At 51.5% G+C, this 14,172-nt stretch overlaps 4 protein-coding genes across 4 annotated transcripts; 2 read left to right on the top strand and 2 right to left on the bottom strand.

Moving 5' to 3' along the window:
- Window positions 1-127: 127 nt before the first annotated feature.
- GGI43DRAFT_382000 (uncharacterized protein) lies at window positions 128-4,095 on the bottom strand (the record flags this gene model as incomplete). The annotated part of the gene is made up of 3 exons (XM_083203199.1): window positions 128-1,089; window positions 1,162-3,415; window positions 3,487-4,095. 3 exons carry the CDS (start codon window positions 4,093-4,095, stop codon window positions 128-130), a joined length of 3,825 nt encoding a protein of 1,274 aa, XP_083062861.1.
- A 4,001-nt stretch (window positions 4,096-8,096) lies between these two features.
- Window positions 8,097-8,593, top strand: GGI43DRAFT_316918 (uncharacterized protein). The gene has a single exon (XM_083201786.1). The coding sequence runs from the start codon at window positions 8,233-8,235 to the stop codon at window positions 8,509-8,511; it is 279 nt and encodes a 92-aa protein (XP_083062860.1). The 5' UTR covers window positions 8,097-8,232; the 3' UTR covers window positions 8,512-8,593.
- On the top strand, window positions 8,334-11,597 carry GGI43DRAFT_316870 (kinase-like domain-containing protein). The gene is made up of 5 exons (XM_083201785.1): window positions 8,334-9,306; window positions 9,399-9,624; window positions 9,739-10,779; window positions 10,834-11,168; window positions 11,238-11,597. Exons 1-5 carry the CDS (start codon window positions 8,578-8,580, stop codon window positions 11,334-11,336), a joined length of 2,430 nt encoding a protein of 809 aa, XP_083062859.1. The 5' UTR covers window positions 8,334-8,577; the 3' UTR covers window positions 11,337-11,597.
- A 1,113-nt stretch (window positions 11,598-12,710) lies between these two features.
- Window positions 12,711-13,930, bottom strand: GGI43DRAFT_316864 (uncharacterized protein). Its single transcript, XM_083201784.1, has one exon. It carries the CDS (start codon window positions 13,818-13,820, stop codon window positions 12,726-12,728), a length of 1,095 nt encoding a protein of 364 aa, XP_083062858.1. The 5' UTR covers window positions 13,821-13,930; the 3' UTR covers window positions 12,711-12,725.
- Between the last annotated feature and the right edge of the window lie 242 nt (window positions 13,931-14,172).

Below are 14,172 nucleotides of genomic sequence, written 5' to 3'. Positions count from 1 at the left end.
GTTACCCTCCCACCCCTTTTGAAGTATCTCGACTTATTCAATCAAGACTTCTGTTAATCCATATTTGCATGCTCTCCCGCTTCGCTTTATGCTTTTAAGAGAAATACATGTCATCATGGCTACCCATCTACTCTCTCGACTTGTTCTGTCCCTCGCGGACAGCAGCCAAAATCAGATCCTTGGCCTTCTCAACACCCTCGCGAGTGCCGGTAATCTCAATAGCCTCGTCCTTTGCCTGGTCTCGTGGCACCTGGATCTGGCAGTTGCTCTGGTTTCGGATGGACTTGACCTTGCTTCCGTTTTGGCCGATAACGTAACGGTAAGTTCGAGGGTCAGGAAGAATGAGATAACCCGTAGAGTCATTGGCCTTGGCCTGCTCCAGGGCTTTCTGGATAATGTCCTTGGCCTTGGCGACGTTCTCGGCAGTTCCACGCAGGATCCATGGAATGTCACCCTCCTCGCCAGATTCAATGCTCACAATCTTCCAAGAGTGAACATCAGCTGATGCATCGGCATCATCTGTAATCAGGGGCAGAGAACCCTCAACAGCCCTGGCTGACGGCGTGGGCTTGGCAGGAATGCTCTGGCCAGCATGGTCCACCGTCACCTGGAGGTTGTTGCGGAGTTGGCGGAACAGCTGTCCATTGTTGGACACGGCATTGTGGGCGTTGCGAGGAATTTGGAGAGTCTCGCCCTGCTGCTGCTTGATCAAGCCAGCAATGTGTTCCTTGGCCGAAGCAACGTTCTCTGGTCGACCAGTAATCTTGACACCTGTCTTGCCGTCACCCTGGCGAGGAATGTCGATGGAGACGCTGAACTGCGACTCAAGCTGGCGCTTAGCATCTCCGCCTCGTCCTATGAGGGTTCGGTGCTGGTCGATGGGCACTTCAACAATTTCAGTCACCTGGTTTTCACGCTCCGCCACAATCTCCTGGATGCGCTTGATAATTTTCTCAACGACTTGGGTGCGGCCCTCTACCTTGATAGTGTTGCCATCCGCCTCTTGCTTGGGGAACTGAATAGTTCGGGCAAGTGCACGTCTATCGTCAGAACCACCGGCTCCGACAACAATCTCGCGAAGGGCGGATCCTGCATCATTCATGTTAGTTAAAATTATTCTTCCAAGTTATCGTAGGCAGATAGTAAAAGGAAATAGCTTACCGCTTGTTCCAATCAGGGCTCTGTGATGCTTCTTGTCCACCTCAATTGTCTGGACAACAGTGTCATCAAACTCTGTTCGCTTCTCCTCAAGGACCTGCTTCGCCTTCTTGACCTGGGCGGCAGTTCCCTTGATGACAATCTCAACAATTTCAGTATCTCGGTCAGCAGGAACGTCAATTCGAGCACCGGTCAACTGTCGAAGCTCATCCAAAGCAGCACCACCTTGGCCAATCAGGGAGCCAACCTGCTTCTGCTGCACTCCGACGGTAGCTGTGTGAGAGTGCTCCTCCAGGTACTTGTGAAGGGAGAAGATCTCGTCGCGAGCCTCATCGGCACCCTTCTTGGGACCACGAATGATGACTTCGTCCGGAGCTTGCTGGCGCTTGGGCTTGCCAGCGTCACTTGCCGCATCGGCGTTGGATTGGTCATCTCCGCCCTTGGCTGATCGAGGGAAGAAGATGAGAACCTTGTATCGAGTCTGAAGGCGGTTGATCTGGCTTCCCTGAGCACCAATCAGCTCTCTGTGGTACTTGGGGTCGATCTTGAGAGTATGTTGAGTCTCATCCGCCAAAGTTCGGCTAAGGTTCTGGATGTAGGTTCGAGCCTTCTCGGCCTTGGCCTGAGGTCCCTTGAGCTCCACTTTGCCGTCTTGAACTTGAATTTCGACATCAAAGCGATCACGAAGCTCCTTGATGTTGCTACCGCCCTTGCCGATGAGGTGGTTGGCATACTTCTGGGGGAAGTCAAAAGACAAGGTGTATCCACGCTCCTTCTCGTCAATCTTCTCCTGCTCAATAAAGGCTGTGGCCTTACTGGCAAGAGAGTCAACAGCAGACTTGGGTCCTCGCAGAGTCACAGTAGTACCAATCTTGGTCACTCTAACGGGGATCTGAGCTTCCGAGCGGCTCTCCTGCTCCTTCTTGATGAAGCGACGCAGCTTCTCGTGGAACTTGGCAGGAACTTCAAGGGCCACGCTGCTGAGTTCTTCTTGGCTGTTGATGAGGCTAAGGATATGCTTTTGGGCGTCATCCAGTGCTTTCTTAAACGCACGTGCCTCAGCATCCGTAGGCTTGACACGAGGAGGCTGGTAAGCGCCTTCAGCAGGGTCGGGGCCCTCGAAGACGAGGAGCACGGGAAGGCCGGACTCTGAAGCTTCTGGTACAACAACATGGACACCGAAATCTTTCTTGATTTTTGGTGTGATATCGTTGCGCAGATGCTGGTGGAAGAAGGGGTCAACGGGTACAGTCTGCACACGCGACGGCGGGTGTCCGTTGAGAATGGCAGTAATCTCCGACTGGGCACGGATAGCGTTCTTGCCATCACGGGAGTACAGCTCCCAGGGCAGGGCGCCGTCTTGAGAGAATGGAGTGTTAATGTGAGTGCTGTAAAGCTTCTCAAGACGCTCAATCTCTCTGCGCTGACGAAGGTACCTGGTGATGTTGGCAGCGTGAGCGGCGGCTCCGCCGGGGGCATTGCGGTGAGATCTTGAAATGTCAATGTTTGACATTTGCATACCCATGGCGAGGTCCATGGCCCTCTCGAGACCGGCCTGCACCTGGGAGGGAGGTCCAACGACGGTGATCATATCATCGTCTTCTTCCGAAGGGAACAGGATGGCACAGCCAGTCTCGTTGAAGAAATTCTCCAAGGGAATACCGCGCTGACCGATAATGAACTGGTGCCTGCCCCTTTGGATGGAAAGCTGCTCGGCTTCCAGCTGCCTCTGCAACTCAGCAGCGCGGCGTTCAATTTCAGCGCGAGCCCTTTGCACAGCAGCACGGTCACCGGCAAGCAGAATATGCTCGTCATCTACGCCGGCAGGGGCAAACACGGGCCGTTGACCAGGGGCTGGTGCAGTCGGAAGGGGTGCGGATGAGTACAGCTGCTGTGTGGGGACACGGACCTGAACTCCATTGGCTTCTTCGAGTGCCTGCGCCAGAGAGTTTCCAGGTCCGGCGATGAAGGGGTAAAAAGCAGCAGGGATGCCCCGCACTTTGGTCTGAACATTAGCAGAACGTTCGCCAACGATTTTGAGAATCTCGTCCCGAGCATAAGCAGCAGCGAGGGCATGGCCCTCCACGATGACATCGACTTCAGCTTCGCCGTCTTCATCATCAACAGGCTGGCTCTCATCGGACTTGGGCAGCTGGATCTTGGCACCAGTCTTCTCCTGCAGAGACTTGATTGTAGCACCACCCTTGCCGATGATGAATGCTCGGCTGGACTGAGGAATGGGAACCTTGATGGAAACCTTTAAGGGGGAAAAGAAGCAATTAGCAAGAGGCGGCCATGCCAGAATGCAGATAAATTTTGGGTACATACCTTTGTTCCAATCTGGCCAACCAGATCCTTGAGTGCCTGTTGAGCAGCTTCCTGAGGACCAGTAGCAATGAACTTGAGGTGACCATTGGGAGACTGAGTCATGGTAATGTTGGCACGAGACTTGCGGTTGATATCCTTGAGAATATCGGGGATTGGCCGTCTAAGCTCAGAACGAGGGCGAACGTGGGTAGGGGCGAGGGTGTAAGTCTCGACCCTGCGTCCAGGAATGGCCATGGCTGGAGTGGGTGCCTGAGCAGACGGAGTCGAAGTGCCAGATGCCGGAGTGGACGAACGAGAAACGCCATTGGAACCTCCGTTGGCATTGCTCTTGGCTCCCCAGATGGGGGCAACGCTAGGGCCCTTGCCTTTAGGAGCTCCAAGCTCTGGGAAAAGCTCGTGAGACTGGGTATCGAGAGCAGCTTGCTTGGGCTTGCCAGCTGCCTTGACAGCGGGAGCAGATCCAGAAGCAGAGGCATCCTCAGTCGGGTGCGCGGGCAATTCGTCATCCTGCACATCTTCAACAGTCACATGGTGCTGCTGGAGACGTTGGGCGACGGACTCTTCGCCGGCATTGGCGAGGCCGGCAGCGACAGATTCTTCGGAAGCCATTATAACAATCGAATTGGGGGTGTCACACGTGGATGGAGACTAGATGGGAGCACTGATTCGAAAGCGGTAACAAGTCAGCAAAAGGCACTGGAAATTCTCTTGGGCAGCCATTGGGGACAGCTGGGGCGGAAAATGCCGCGAGCAGTTGGTCCAATGGCTATATTAAAGCATTCGTCGTCAAACTCACCACACTGCAGTATGTGCGGACAAGTACGGGTAGCCTTTGGGCTTTGCGGATAGCGGCACAAGACGTTTACGAGACCAGATAGCGGGGAGTCAGGCGATGTTTTTTGTTAGAGTCTGTGGTGTCTAGAACATTGTGCAGACAAGCCAACAGACGACGAATACCAGAGACCAGAGGGGAAAACCAGAAGACAGGCGGCGACCAGGCGACGACAAGCAGAGCCGATGAAGCAATTTGGAGAGAGATGAGGATGCAAGTTGAGGGTGAGGTGGAAGTTTCTCCAGTGTTCCCCAAGGAGCTGTCCCTAAAGGTACGTACCTCGCTGGCCTTATGCCACGACGACGACCCCAACAAGCTCGGAGCGGGACTCTCAGGTGGCGGCTGCCAATGGCACCACCGCCGAACCATGGCCGGTACTAGCTCCGCACCCTGCCGCGCCAGAAGCCCAAAAAACCTATTGCCCGAGGGGACAAAGGTAGAAAGATGGATCACGAGGAAGATCATGTGATGTCAATTGGCTTTGGGGCTGCCTTATCGCCCTTATCGAGGGATTGTGGCGGATATAGTTTATATGGACTGCCCTTCCAAGCAAGGAGAGTTGGCGTATAAGACTACGAATGAATTATTTTTATCCCTAGAGTATCTAACAAATCATAATTTCATAATATTATATCCATAGGTACCTATGTATTAGTAAATGTAGTACTCTTTGTCTCAATTCTACTGCATATTAACATCAACGCAGAAGCAGTTTAAACTCAGACTTTATACATGCGCAATCCGTGTAGATTCGACTTCCACCAACCTTCATCTAACTTTCATATAGTATCTCTGCCTCGTCACCGCAGATACTAAACTAGGCTACTTACTGTGGATGTTATTTCTCTTCATTTCACGCATGAATACAATTTCATTGTGGCTCTCGTTCTCCAGCCACAGGCGTGATGCACGGGCCTACTCATTAGTGGCGATACGAGATGCAGCACTCACTACAAGCTTTGAACTCTCGCTGTTAAAAGGAAGAAAAAAACCAAATCTCATTAAAAAAAAAGAAAAGAAAAGAAAAGAAAAGAAAAGAAAACTTTTTTCTGCTTTGTGGAGACTCTGTGATAAGTGTTTTATCCCCGGATATTATTGCTACGATATCGCTTATTTAATGAATGGGCATCTTAGGTAGTATATGTATACCATCATCATCAACTTATACGAATGCCACTTGTCGCCAAGCCAGCTGCTGGCCAAAGTAAGACGACTCCTTTGCCGCTTTGCCGGAGCATCGCCAAACTCTTGTTGCCATCACTAATACTAGATTTGAATGTTGCAGTAGCTTGAATTTTATTTGATTTTACAATACATTCAACAGTACAGTACAGCGCATGCTTGCATACTTTCACCATCGCCGCCCTTTTGCAAAGGGCAGTGAGGTTGTGGAGCAGAAGGAGAAAAAAAAAAACTCAACAAGAAGTTGACAGAGCCGAGCTCCGGCTGCCGAATTTAATTGTTAGAGGAGTCGAACAGAAAAGTGCTTGTACTCCTCTTCGCATCTAGCACCACAGTGTAGATCAAAGTCGCGTCTCATCGAGAGACAGACCAAGCGCCTGATCCTGTCTCTGCCATGTGTCGACCTGAGACCAAAACTCAGGCTAGCAGCTGCAGAAAACAACCCTTTGGCGCCTACAAGATCCGAATGGCTGCGGGCCGTTGTAATAGTCTCCGTGAAGGGAGCGCTAGGCCTCACGATCCCTCGCTTGTCTGGGACGAGAGGGCAAACTCCAAGGGATACCCCTGGTCAGATCGAGCTACTGCTGTGTTATACGAGGAGAGAAAAAGCAAAGAAATCAGGGCAGAATCGTCCGTTTACGCTTAATTGGGCGTCAAAAAGCAATGACTAGATATTTATTAAGTAAAGAAATGGTCAGCTCCAACACGTCCACCAACAGTCAGCTTGTTACAGCTGCAAAAGAAGCTGGCGATGGAGAAATTGCATGGAATGGGAGCGGGGTGTCTTAAAACAGCCCCAGCACCATGAAACAATGCAGTTGCCCACCGCCTTGCAGCAAATTAATGAGCTGAGATGCGATGCCCTCTATCTCGTATGTACTCCATCCATACGTATTTGCAGCTCCCCTTTTGCATGCCAGACACATTATGAGAAGTGACCATTCTCCCTGGCGCTGCGTGCGATCGATATTATACTGCAGGGGTCGCTGAAAGACCCAGCGGCGGCTCGTCTCTGGAACAGCCTCGTCTTCAGCGAGCCACGCCCAAAGTGCACTAGGCTACATAGAACCTGACGTCGTCAAGTTCAAGGCCAGCAGCAGATCCTAATAAACCGTTTGCTATATACGTTATGCTGCGAGATGGCTCTGAATATCATATGTAGCACGGCTGGCTTACAAAGGCCATAATCGTTAAGCCCCCTACATCTAGGCGCTGGCGTAATTTGGAGGGCTTTTTGCCCTTCTTTTGTAGGGCTTACTATATCAATTGGCCGTTAGCCATTGTCTTTCCAACTCCTTTGAGATTTAAGTCGCGAAAGCCACCAACAGCAGCGCTAGTATAAATCGCACTGGGCCACAAAGCAAAGGAGAGGAAAAAAGAAAAAAAAACGGAGCAAAGCCAGAATCAAGAATCGATACTGTGCTTGTGAGAGGCTTTTTTTTCTGGCTTGTATTGTAGCTGGGCATCTATTTTCGAATATCCGTATGTACTTTGTATTTTCGGCTGCAGTTGGCCCGTAACATGAGTCTGCCCAGAATCGTAAGGATAGCGCCTGATGAACGGCTGGGCCTGTAAGTGAGCAGGGCTGGCAAGGCCATTTTTGGCGTCGATCTGCGCCAGTGACGATTTCAACAGCAAGCAAGCTGGAAATTCTGGGCGCAGCGCAAGCTTCCCCAGCAAAAGACAGGGGCCCAGATACGGGGCAACTGAATTGATGGACTGGGTACGCTGTAGCACTCGGCTCACGCAGATGCAGCAGATGGATGTGCTATTTGTCCGTCACAAAGCAGATATGCTCCAGCGCAACCGTCACATCGCATTGCGTCTATCGTGGCAGTTTATTTGGCCAGCCCGGCAGAGTCCCCAGTAATAAACGCCTCATGCAGGCTTCATCCTGGCCCAGCGCCGACTGCAAGTCTTCTTTGTGCCACTAAGCGCGGGCCCCTCCCCCTCCTTCATACAGTAATGCTCACCAGCCTGCCTGCGCTATATCCACCATGTGCCCGCGCCAGCTCCGCACTGTGTCTCTACAGTGCTTGACTTGGTTTCAATCTTCCTTATCTTTATATGCAGTTGGCGAGAGGTTTGAAAAGAGAAAAGCTGCTGCATTCGACTTTGGCCCTGTATGGAATGCATACGAGAAGGATCTCGTACCAATCACGTAGTTACAAATATCGAGAAACACGGGCCTTGGTTAGGGCCATCGCAGCCTTCACCCAATGGCGGAGCATTGACTTATACCTGACGGCGCAACTCGAGACTGCGCGCGCATTGGGTTCTATTTTGGGCTGTGGCTCATTCACTATGCGCTCTGCCAGCCTTGCCCTGAATACGAATATGCCGCATGCGGCGGTTCCAACAGACATTCACACAAATAGACGTGAACCGGATATTTTTTTTAAACATAATCGCTGCCCATTTGCTGCATCTGTGCGTTGAAAACTTGCAAGTGCCGCGAGACTGTTGGTGGCCGATGTGAGCTTGTACCACCCCTTGACCCGCATACGCAGTACAGTGCATTTTCACTTCCGGCTCACACTCACTTGCGCCCCTCCTCGGCCTATTATCTCTTGAACAATCTGCCACCATATGGGGCCCAGGACAAGAGCAGGCAGGGAATAGCAAGACGAGCCAAAATTGAAGGTGGACGGGATAAAGAAAGAATCCCGGAAAGCAGCCTTCCAGAGCGTGGTGTTTCGCTCGGGCTCCGTTAATATTTGCACGTTCGTTCGATGAACGGTACCAAAATACTAGTGCTCCCGGACGCCCATCTCACCTCACATTCTTCTTTGTCCCATCACCTCGTACTGTACCTAATCCTAATAACCTCACCTTTGGCAATAGCATTCACCCCGGGCCATCGTCGAATCCCGGTCAATCATTGTCTTCGCCCCCATCGCAGCCTGCTCTGGGCAATTGGGTGGCCATTGTTGCGCCGCCTTCTATTAAAAATAGTCAGTCGAACCACGGACGGGCCACAGTCGGGGACCCTCACTTTTTGTGTGGGCTGAGACAGTCTTAGGTAAGGGTGCGTGCTCGCAGCAGCAGCAAAATCCATCCATCCCATTCGATCCATCATGGACCGCCAGAGCCCGCCGTTGAACGGCAATTCCCAGCGTCGCAAACTCATCAAGCGGCCCCCCTCGCACCAGCCCTACCCGCGCTCCTCGTCTGGCTACGACACCGAGTCGCTCGACGGCAAAAGCACCAGCTCGCGCAACCTTCGACGGGCCCCCAGCGCTCCGCCAGTGCGCTCCAACGCGTCCAACGGCTCGTCTTCCCCGCGACCGCACCCCTCGAGCTTCCAGCAGCGAACGAATGCATCGCCGGGCCTGGGCCAGGGCGAGTTCTCCCGCAACAACCGATACCGCCTGTCCGACCCCAACCAGAGCGACCGCCGCGGCAACGAGGATCTGATCGGAGCGCCTTTTGACGGCACCAGCATCCTCAACCACATCGAGGCCACCAAGTTCACCAGCTCGCCGCCGTCGCTCGTCAAGGCCGCGACCGACCCCCGCTTCGCCAGACCGTCGCCGAGGACCTCAGCAAGTTACGGCGGCGCCATGGATCCCACAGCGCTGGAAAAGTCCAACACTGGCCGGCTAGTAGACGCCGGCCTCATGAGCCCCAAGCGCTTCTCCGACGAGGGCAAAGAGTCCAAGCCCACGACGTCGCGCAAGAAGTCTGGCTTCTCCGGCTTCGTTAACAGCCTAGTCGGCTCACAGAGGAAGCCCGTGATATCAGCGCCCGAGAACCCTGTGCATGTCACGCATGTGGGCTACGACAGCACAACCGGCCAGTTTACCGTCAGTCCAGCCTTTGGTGGCATGTTCCGCGGCCACCTAAACCCCGCATGGCGATGCAGTTGTTATAGTTGTTGATGCTAATGTCCAACCAGGGTTTACCCAAAGAATGGCAGCGACTCATCAACGAAAGTGGCATCTCCGAGAAGGAGAGGAGAGAGAACCCTCAGACCATGATTGATGTCCTGACCTTTTACAAAGAGACCACCGAACGACCAGCCGAGGATCAATCCCTCGAGAAATTTCACAATGCTGCGGCAGATTCTCGCCAATATGCCGTCTCCCCGACATCACCAAACACATATCCCGGCAACTACTTTGGTATGATAATTTTATCCCTCTCTCTTTTCCTGTCTCTCTATTTGAAATCGCATGCTTCGTCTTTATTACCGTGGCTGTCTCAACAACCTTCTAACCACTAGTTTACCAATGCAGGAAGCTTTGAGAATCCCCGGGCACCACCTCCAGTCCCTGCCAGCATCAGAGGTCATGCTTCCGGCCCCGTCAAGGAGATCATGCCGAGTCGACCAGCGCCGAAACCTCCGATCAGCATGAATAACCGGCCACTGCCGCCCGGCGCATATGCCACAAAAGATTCCGGCATCGGTATGGCACAGTCGGACGATGGCCGCTCAAAAGATGGCACCCCGACGATGCTTCCAGAAGAGCATAGATCACGATCTAATTCTCGCACCAACGGCCTATCACCTTATACTCCCCAGACTCCTTCCCCCAGCACCGCCACCCAAGCCAATGTTTACCAGCAGCAGTTGATGCAGCAGCAACAGGAGCAGGCCATGGCACAAGCCCAGGCTGCCATGACTGGACAGGTTGCCCGAGCTCCCAGCAAACGACAACAGTCTCCGCATATGGCGGCTGGTGCGGGATACGCTCGCGCTCCCGAAGCCAACGGTCATCATGCGCAGCAGCGCCAGCAGCCCCCCAGTGCCGGCGCACCAGCTGCTGCCGCAGGCGCACGTCCGCGACAGCGAGTCCGCCAGAGCAACGGCATGGACGTTGTAGCTTCACTCAAGCGGATATGTAGCGAGGGCGATCCACGCAATATTTACAGAAGCTTCACCAAGATCGGTCAGGGTGCTTCTGGAGGTGTATACACTGGCCATGAGAGAGGAACCAACAGATTGGTGGCTATCAAGCAGATGAACCTGGAGCAGCAGCCGAAGAAGGATCTCATCATCAACGAAATCTTGGTGATGAAGGACAGCTCTCACCCGAACATTGTCAACTTCATCGACAGCTACCTCTGCGACGGCGAGCTTTGGGTGGTCATGGAGTACATGGAGGGTGGCAGTCTTACCGATGTTGTCACTTTCAACATCATGACAGAGGGACAGATTGCCTCCGTCTGCAGGGAGACATTACGGGGTCTTCAGCATTTGCATTCCAAGGGCGTTATTCACCGTGATATCAAGTCTGACAACATTCTCCTGTCCAGCGATGGCAATATCAAGCTGAGTAAGTTTTTATTCTATCGCTATTTTCAACTGAATGCTAACCATCTCGTCACAGCCGATTTCGGTTTCTGTGCGACCATCAACGAGGCCCAGAACAAGCGTACCACTATGGTTGGTACGCCGTACTGGATGGCCCCCGAAGTCGTCACGCGAAAGGAGTACGGCCGCAAAGTTGACATCTGGTCTCTGGGCATCATGGCCATTGAGATGATTGAGGGCGAGCCGCCGTACCTGACCGAGTCGCCCCTCCGCGCGCTGTGGCTGATTGCTACCAACGGTACGCCGCAGATCAAGAACGAGGGCGAGTTGTCTCCGGTGTTTAGAGATTTCTTGTATTTTGCATTGAAGGTGGATCCCGAGAAGCGAGCCAGTGCACATGATTTACTAAGAGTGAGTATTTCCCTTTTTCTCCCCTCTTATAGATGTAAAATCACTTTTTGCTGACGCTTTCTTGTTTAGCATGAATTCATGAAATCATGCGTCGATTTATCACAACTGTCACCTCTAGTTAGAGCAGCACGAGAACAACGAGCGCAGGAGAAGGCTCGAAAAGGTTAAGCATTGTTTTATTATTCCACCTCATACACCTTCTTTCTTCTCTCTTCAACGGAAAAAAAGCAACAACAGCAGCTAGAGGTGCCAAACCTCCTCCCTCCTTTTTTTATTATTACGGGAAAGAAACGAAACGAAGAAGGAAATATACCTTGAATATTAGAGGCATCTCTTTTACCCCCCTTGCCCTTTTTTTCCTCAGCCGTCTTTACAATATTTCTACCATCATGTCTTTACAGGAAAGGGGGAACTTTTTTAAACTGGGGTATTGCTATGTGTATCTAGAGCCGCGAGCTCCTCTTGCCATGTGCTTGTTCTCATCTACTCTTTTTTTTTTTTTTGCATCTTTTTTTATCTTTTTATTATTTCATTTCTTCTGGGGGCACTTCTTACGAAACCAGTGCTGTTGCTTCTTTATCTTTTCTTTTTTTTTTTTTATTCCTACTTGTCTTTTTTTTTTTATAAAAAAGAAAAATCAAGAGTTAGTTAATACCCAGGTGAAATAATAAAATGCATTCTTCTCGATAATGTCTATCCGTTGTAAAGTAAACCTTGAGAGAGAATTCGGAAGGTGGAGTACCTGTCAGTGTTATGCTTTGTATGCTTTTATATATGCTTTTTGGTGTTTTCCTTTTTGGGAAAGTTTAATATGGCAGCCGTCAGTTTTATGCATCGTATACTTTATATATACTTTTTTTGGTGTTTCACCTTTGAAGAAGTTTAAATATGGCGCTTGTCAAATTGATGAATATAGCCTATATAGTAAGTGGGTACGATCGCAGGTGTAATAGATAGCTCCTCAGATTTCAACATCAGCAAAATAACATAAGGTCGATGAACTGCTGTTTAGTGATATGAAGTCGAGTAATGTTTCCAATATTGACTATTAAATATCTCAGAGCGAAGATATAAAAGTTCGTTTACATTAATTGATTTAGAGATTGATCACAAGCAAATTAGAGTCCTGATATGAATTGTAACAGCTCGAGGCCACTTCATTAATTGATCTGCCATTTTTGGCAAGATCGGGTTTTCATCTAAATATCTCTAATCTTCGTCATTGAACTCGACGTCTAATTCCCTCTATGCTCGTCCGGCTCTGTGTACCCCGACCAGCAGACAGCAGACCCAAAGAACTCCAAACAAGTGAAATCAGAAAAAATAAATGCGATGCAACTCTCGCGATAATAAAAACATCATGATCATGCAGTGGCTTAAAGCCAACCAAACCCCTAATTTTTATAGCTTCCCTCAAAAATCGACTGCAAATTTCATGCATCGATATCTCCCAAAACTCCGATGTCCAAGCCTTGAGGCAGTGGACGGTGTCGCTTCCGTGATGATATTAATGTGGTGTGAAATATGATGTGTCATGCTAAAGAGGAGTTTCGTCCTTTAGTAGCAAGAGTAACCACCGTCAATGATGACGTTGGAACCAGTCATGAAGCTGGAGGAGTCGGAAGCAAGGAAGACGCAGAGACCGTTGAGCTCATCAACAGCACCGAGACGGTCCTGAGGAGTCAGGGACTTCCAGATCTTCTTCTGGGCCTCAAGGGCGGGGACACGGTTGAGGGCAGTATCCATGTAACCGGGGGAGATGCAGTTGACACGGATCTTGTACTTGGCCCACTCAGCAGCGATGGACTTGGCGAACTGGATGACACCGGCCTTGGAGGCGTTGTAACAGCTCTGCTCCTGGGGGTAGTTGACGATGGAGCCAGACATAGAGGCAACCAGGATCAAGCTACCAGGCTTGCCAGCGGCCATCATGGCACGGCCAACGGACTGAGCCATCAGGAAGGAACCAGTCAGGTTGATGTCGATGAGACGACGGAACATGGCGGGGTCATAGGTCTCAGCCTTGATGTTGGAGTCGGCAATACCGGCGGCGTTGACAAGAACGTCAGGGGCACCGTAGAGCTCGACAACGGAGTCAACGGCAGCGTTGATAGCAGCGCCGTCACGGACATCAACCTTGAAGAAAGAGACGGGCAGACCAGACTTCTGGTGTAGCTCAGCAGCGGAAGCATCTCCGAGCTCCTGGTTGGCATCGAAGATGATGATAGCCTTGGCACCAGCCTCAGCACAGGCTCGGGCCATGTGGTTGCCAAGACCACGAGCACCACCAGTGATGATGATGACCTTGTCCTGGACAGTCATGCTCTTGAGAGTGTGGGGGAGCTGCTCGTAGACCTTCTTGTTCAGGGGCTCAACCTCCTCGCGCTCGGCGGGGGCGGGGCTGTCGTAGGGAACCTTGGCGGCGCCATCAGGAACCTGGAGAGTCTGGTGGGCACCCTCGCCAGCGCCGTAGACGGTGACGGGAACCTCCTTCTCGCGGACGACGCTCTTCTTGTTGGCGGTGTCAGACACGCGGACGGCGCGAGTGGCAGAGAAGAAGCGGACGGCGTTGCTGGGGGCAGCAACACGAGAAGCGGCTGAGAAGTTGGCGACGCGGGTAGCGCGCAGCATGCTTCGAGTTGAGAAAGACATTGTGAATGTGATGTGTCTTTGTGTATGAAGGAAGATGGTATAGAGAGGAGAAAGGAGTTCTTCGTAAGGCGGTGTAACGAAGGCTCTCTGTTATAGAGGTTGGAGGAGGTGAAAGATTAACAAACGATGGAAGGAGTTCTTGTAGTAAAAAAAGCCCTGAAAGAGAGATGACTTTGTGTCTATATGCTTTGATTGCTTGCGGGATGAAGAGGTGCTTGGTATGCAGAGGGAAAAGGAGAATGGCTGCTTTCGAACAGCCGTCGAGGCGTGTCTTGATATAGATTTCGGCCAAGACACAGCTGGAGAGATGTGGGGGCGATACCTGGCAAAAAAAAAAAGTCGAGGGGCAGTA

This window comes from Trichoderma evansii (assembly GCF_050947405.1).
Source record: "Trichoderma evansii strain SZMC 28006 chromosome Unknown GGI43scaffold_5, whole genome shotgun sequence".
Lineage (NCBI taxonomy): Eukaryota > Fungi > Ascomycota > Sordariomycetes > Hypocreales > Hypocreaceae > Trichoderma > Trichoderma evansii.
This window is presented reverse-complemented; position numbering and strand designations above follow the sequence as displayed.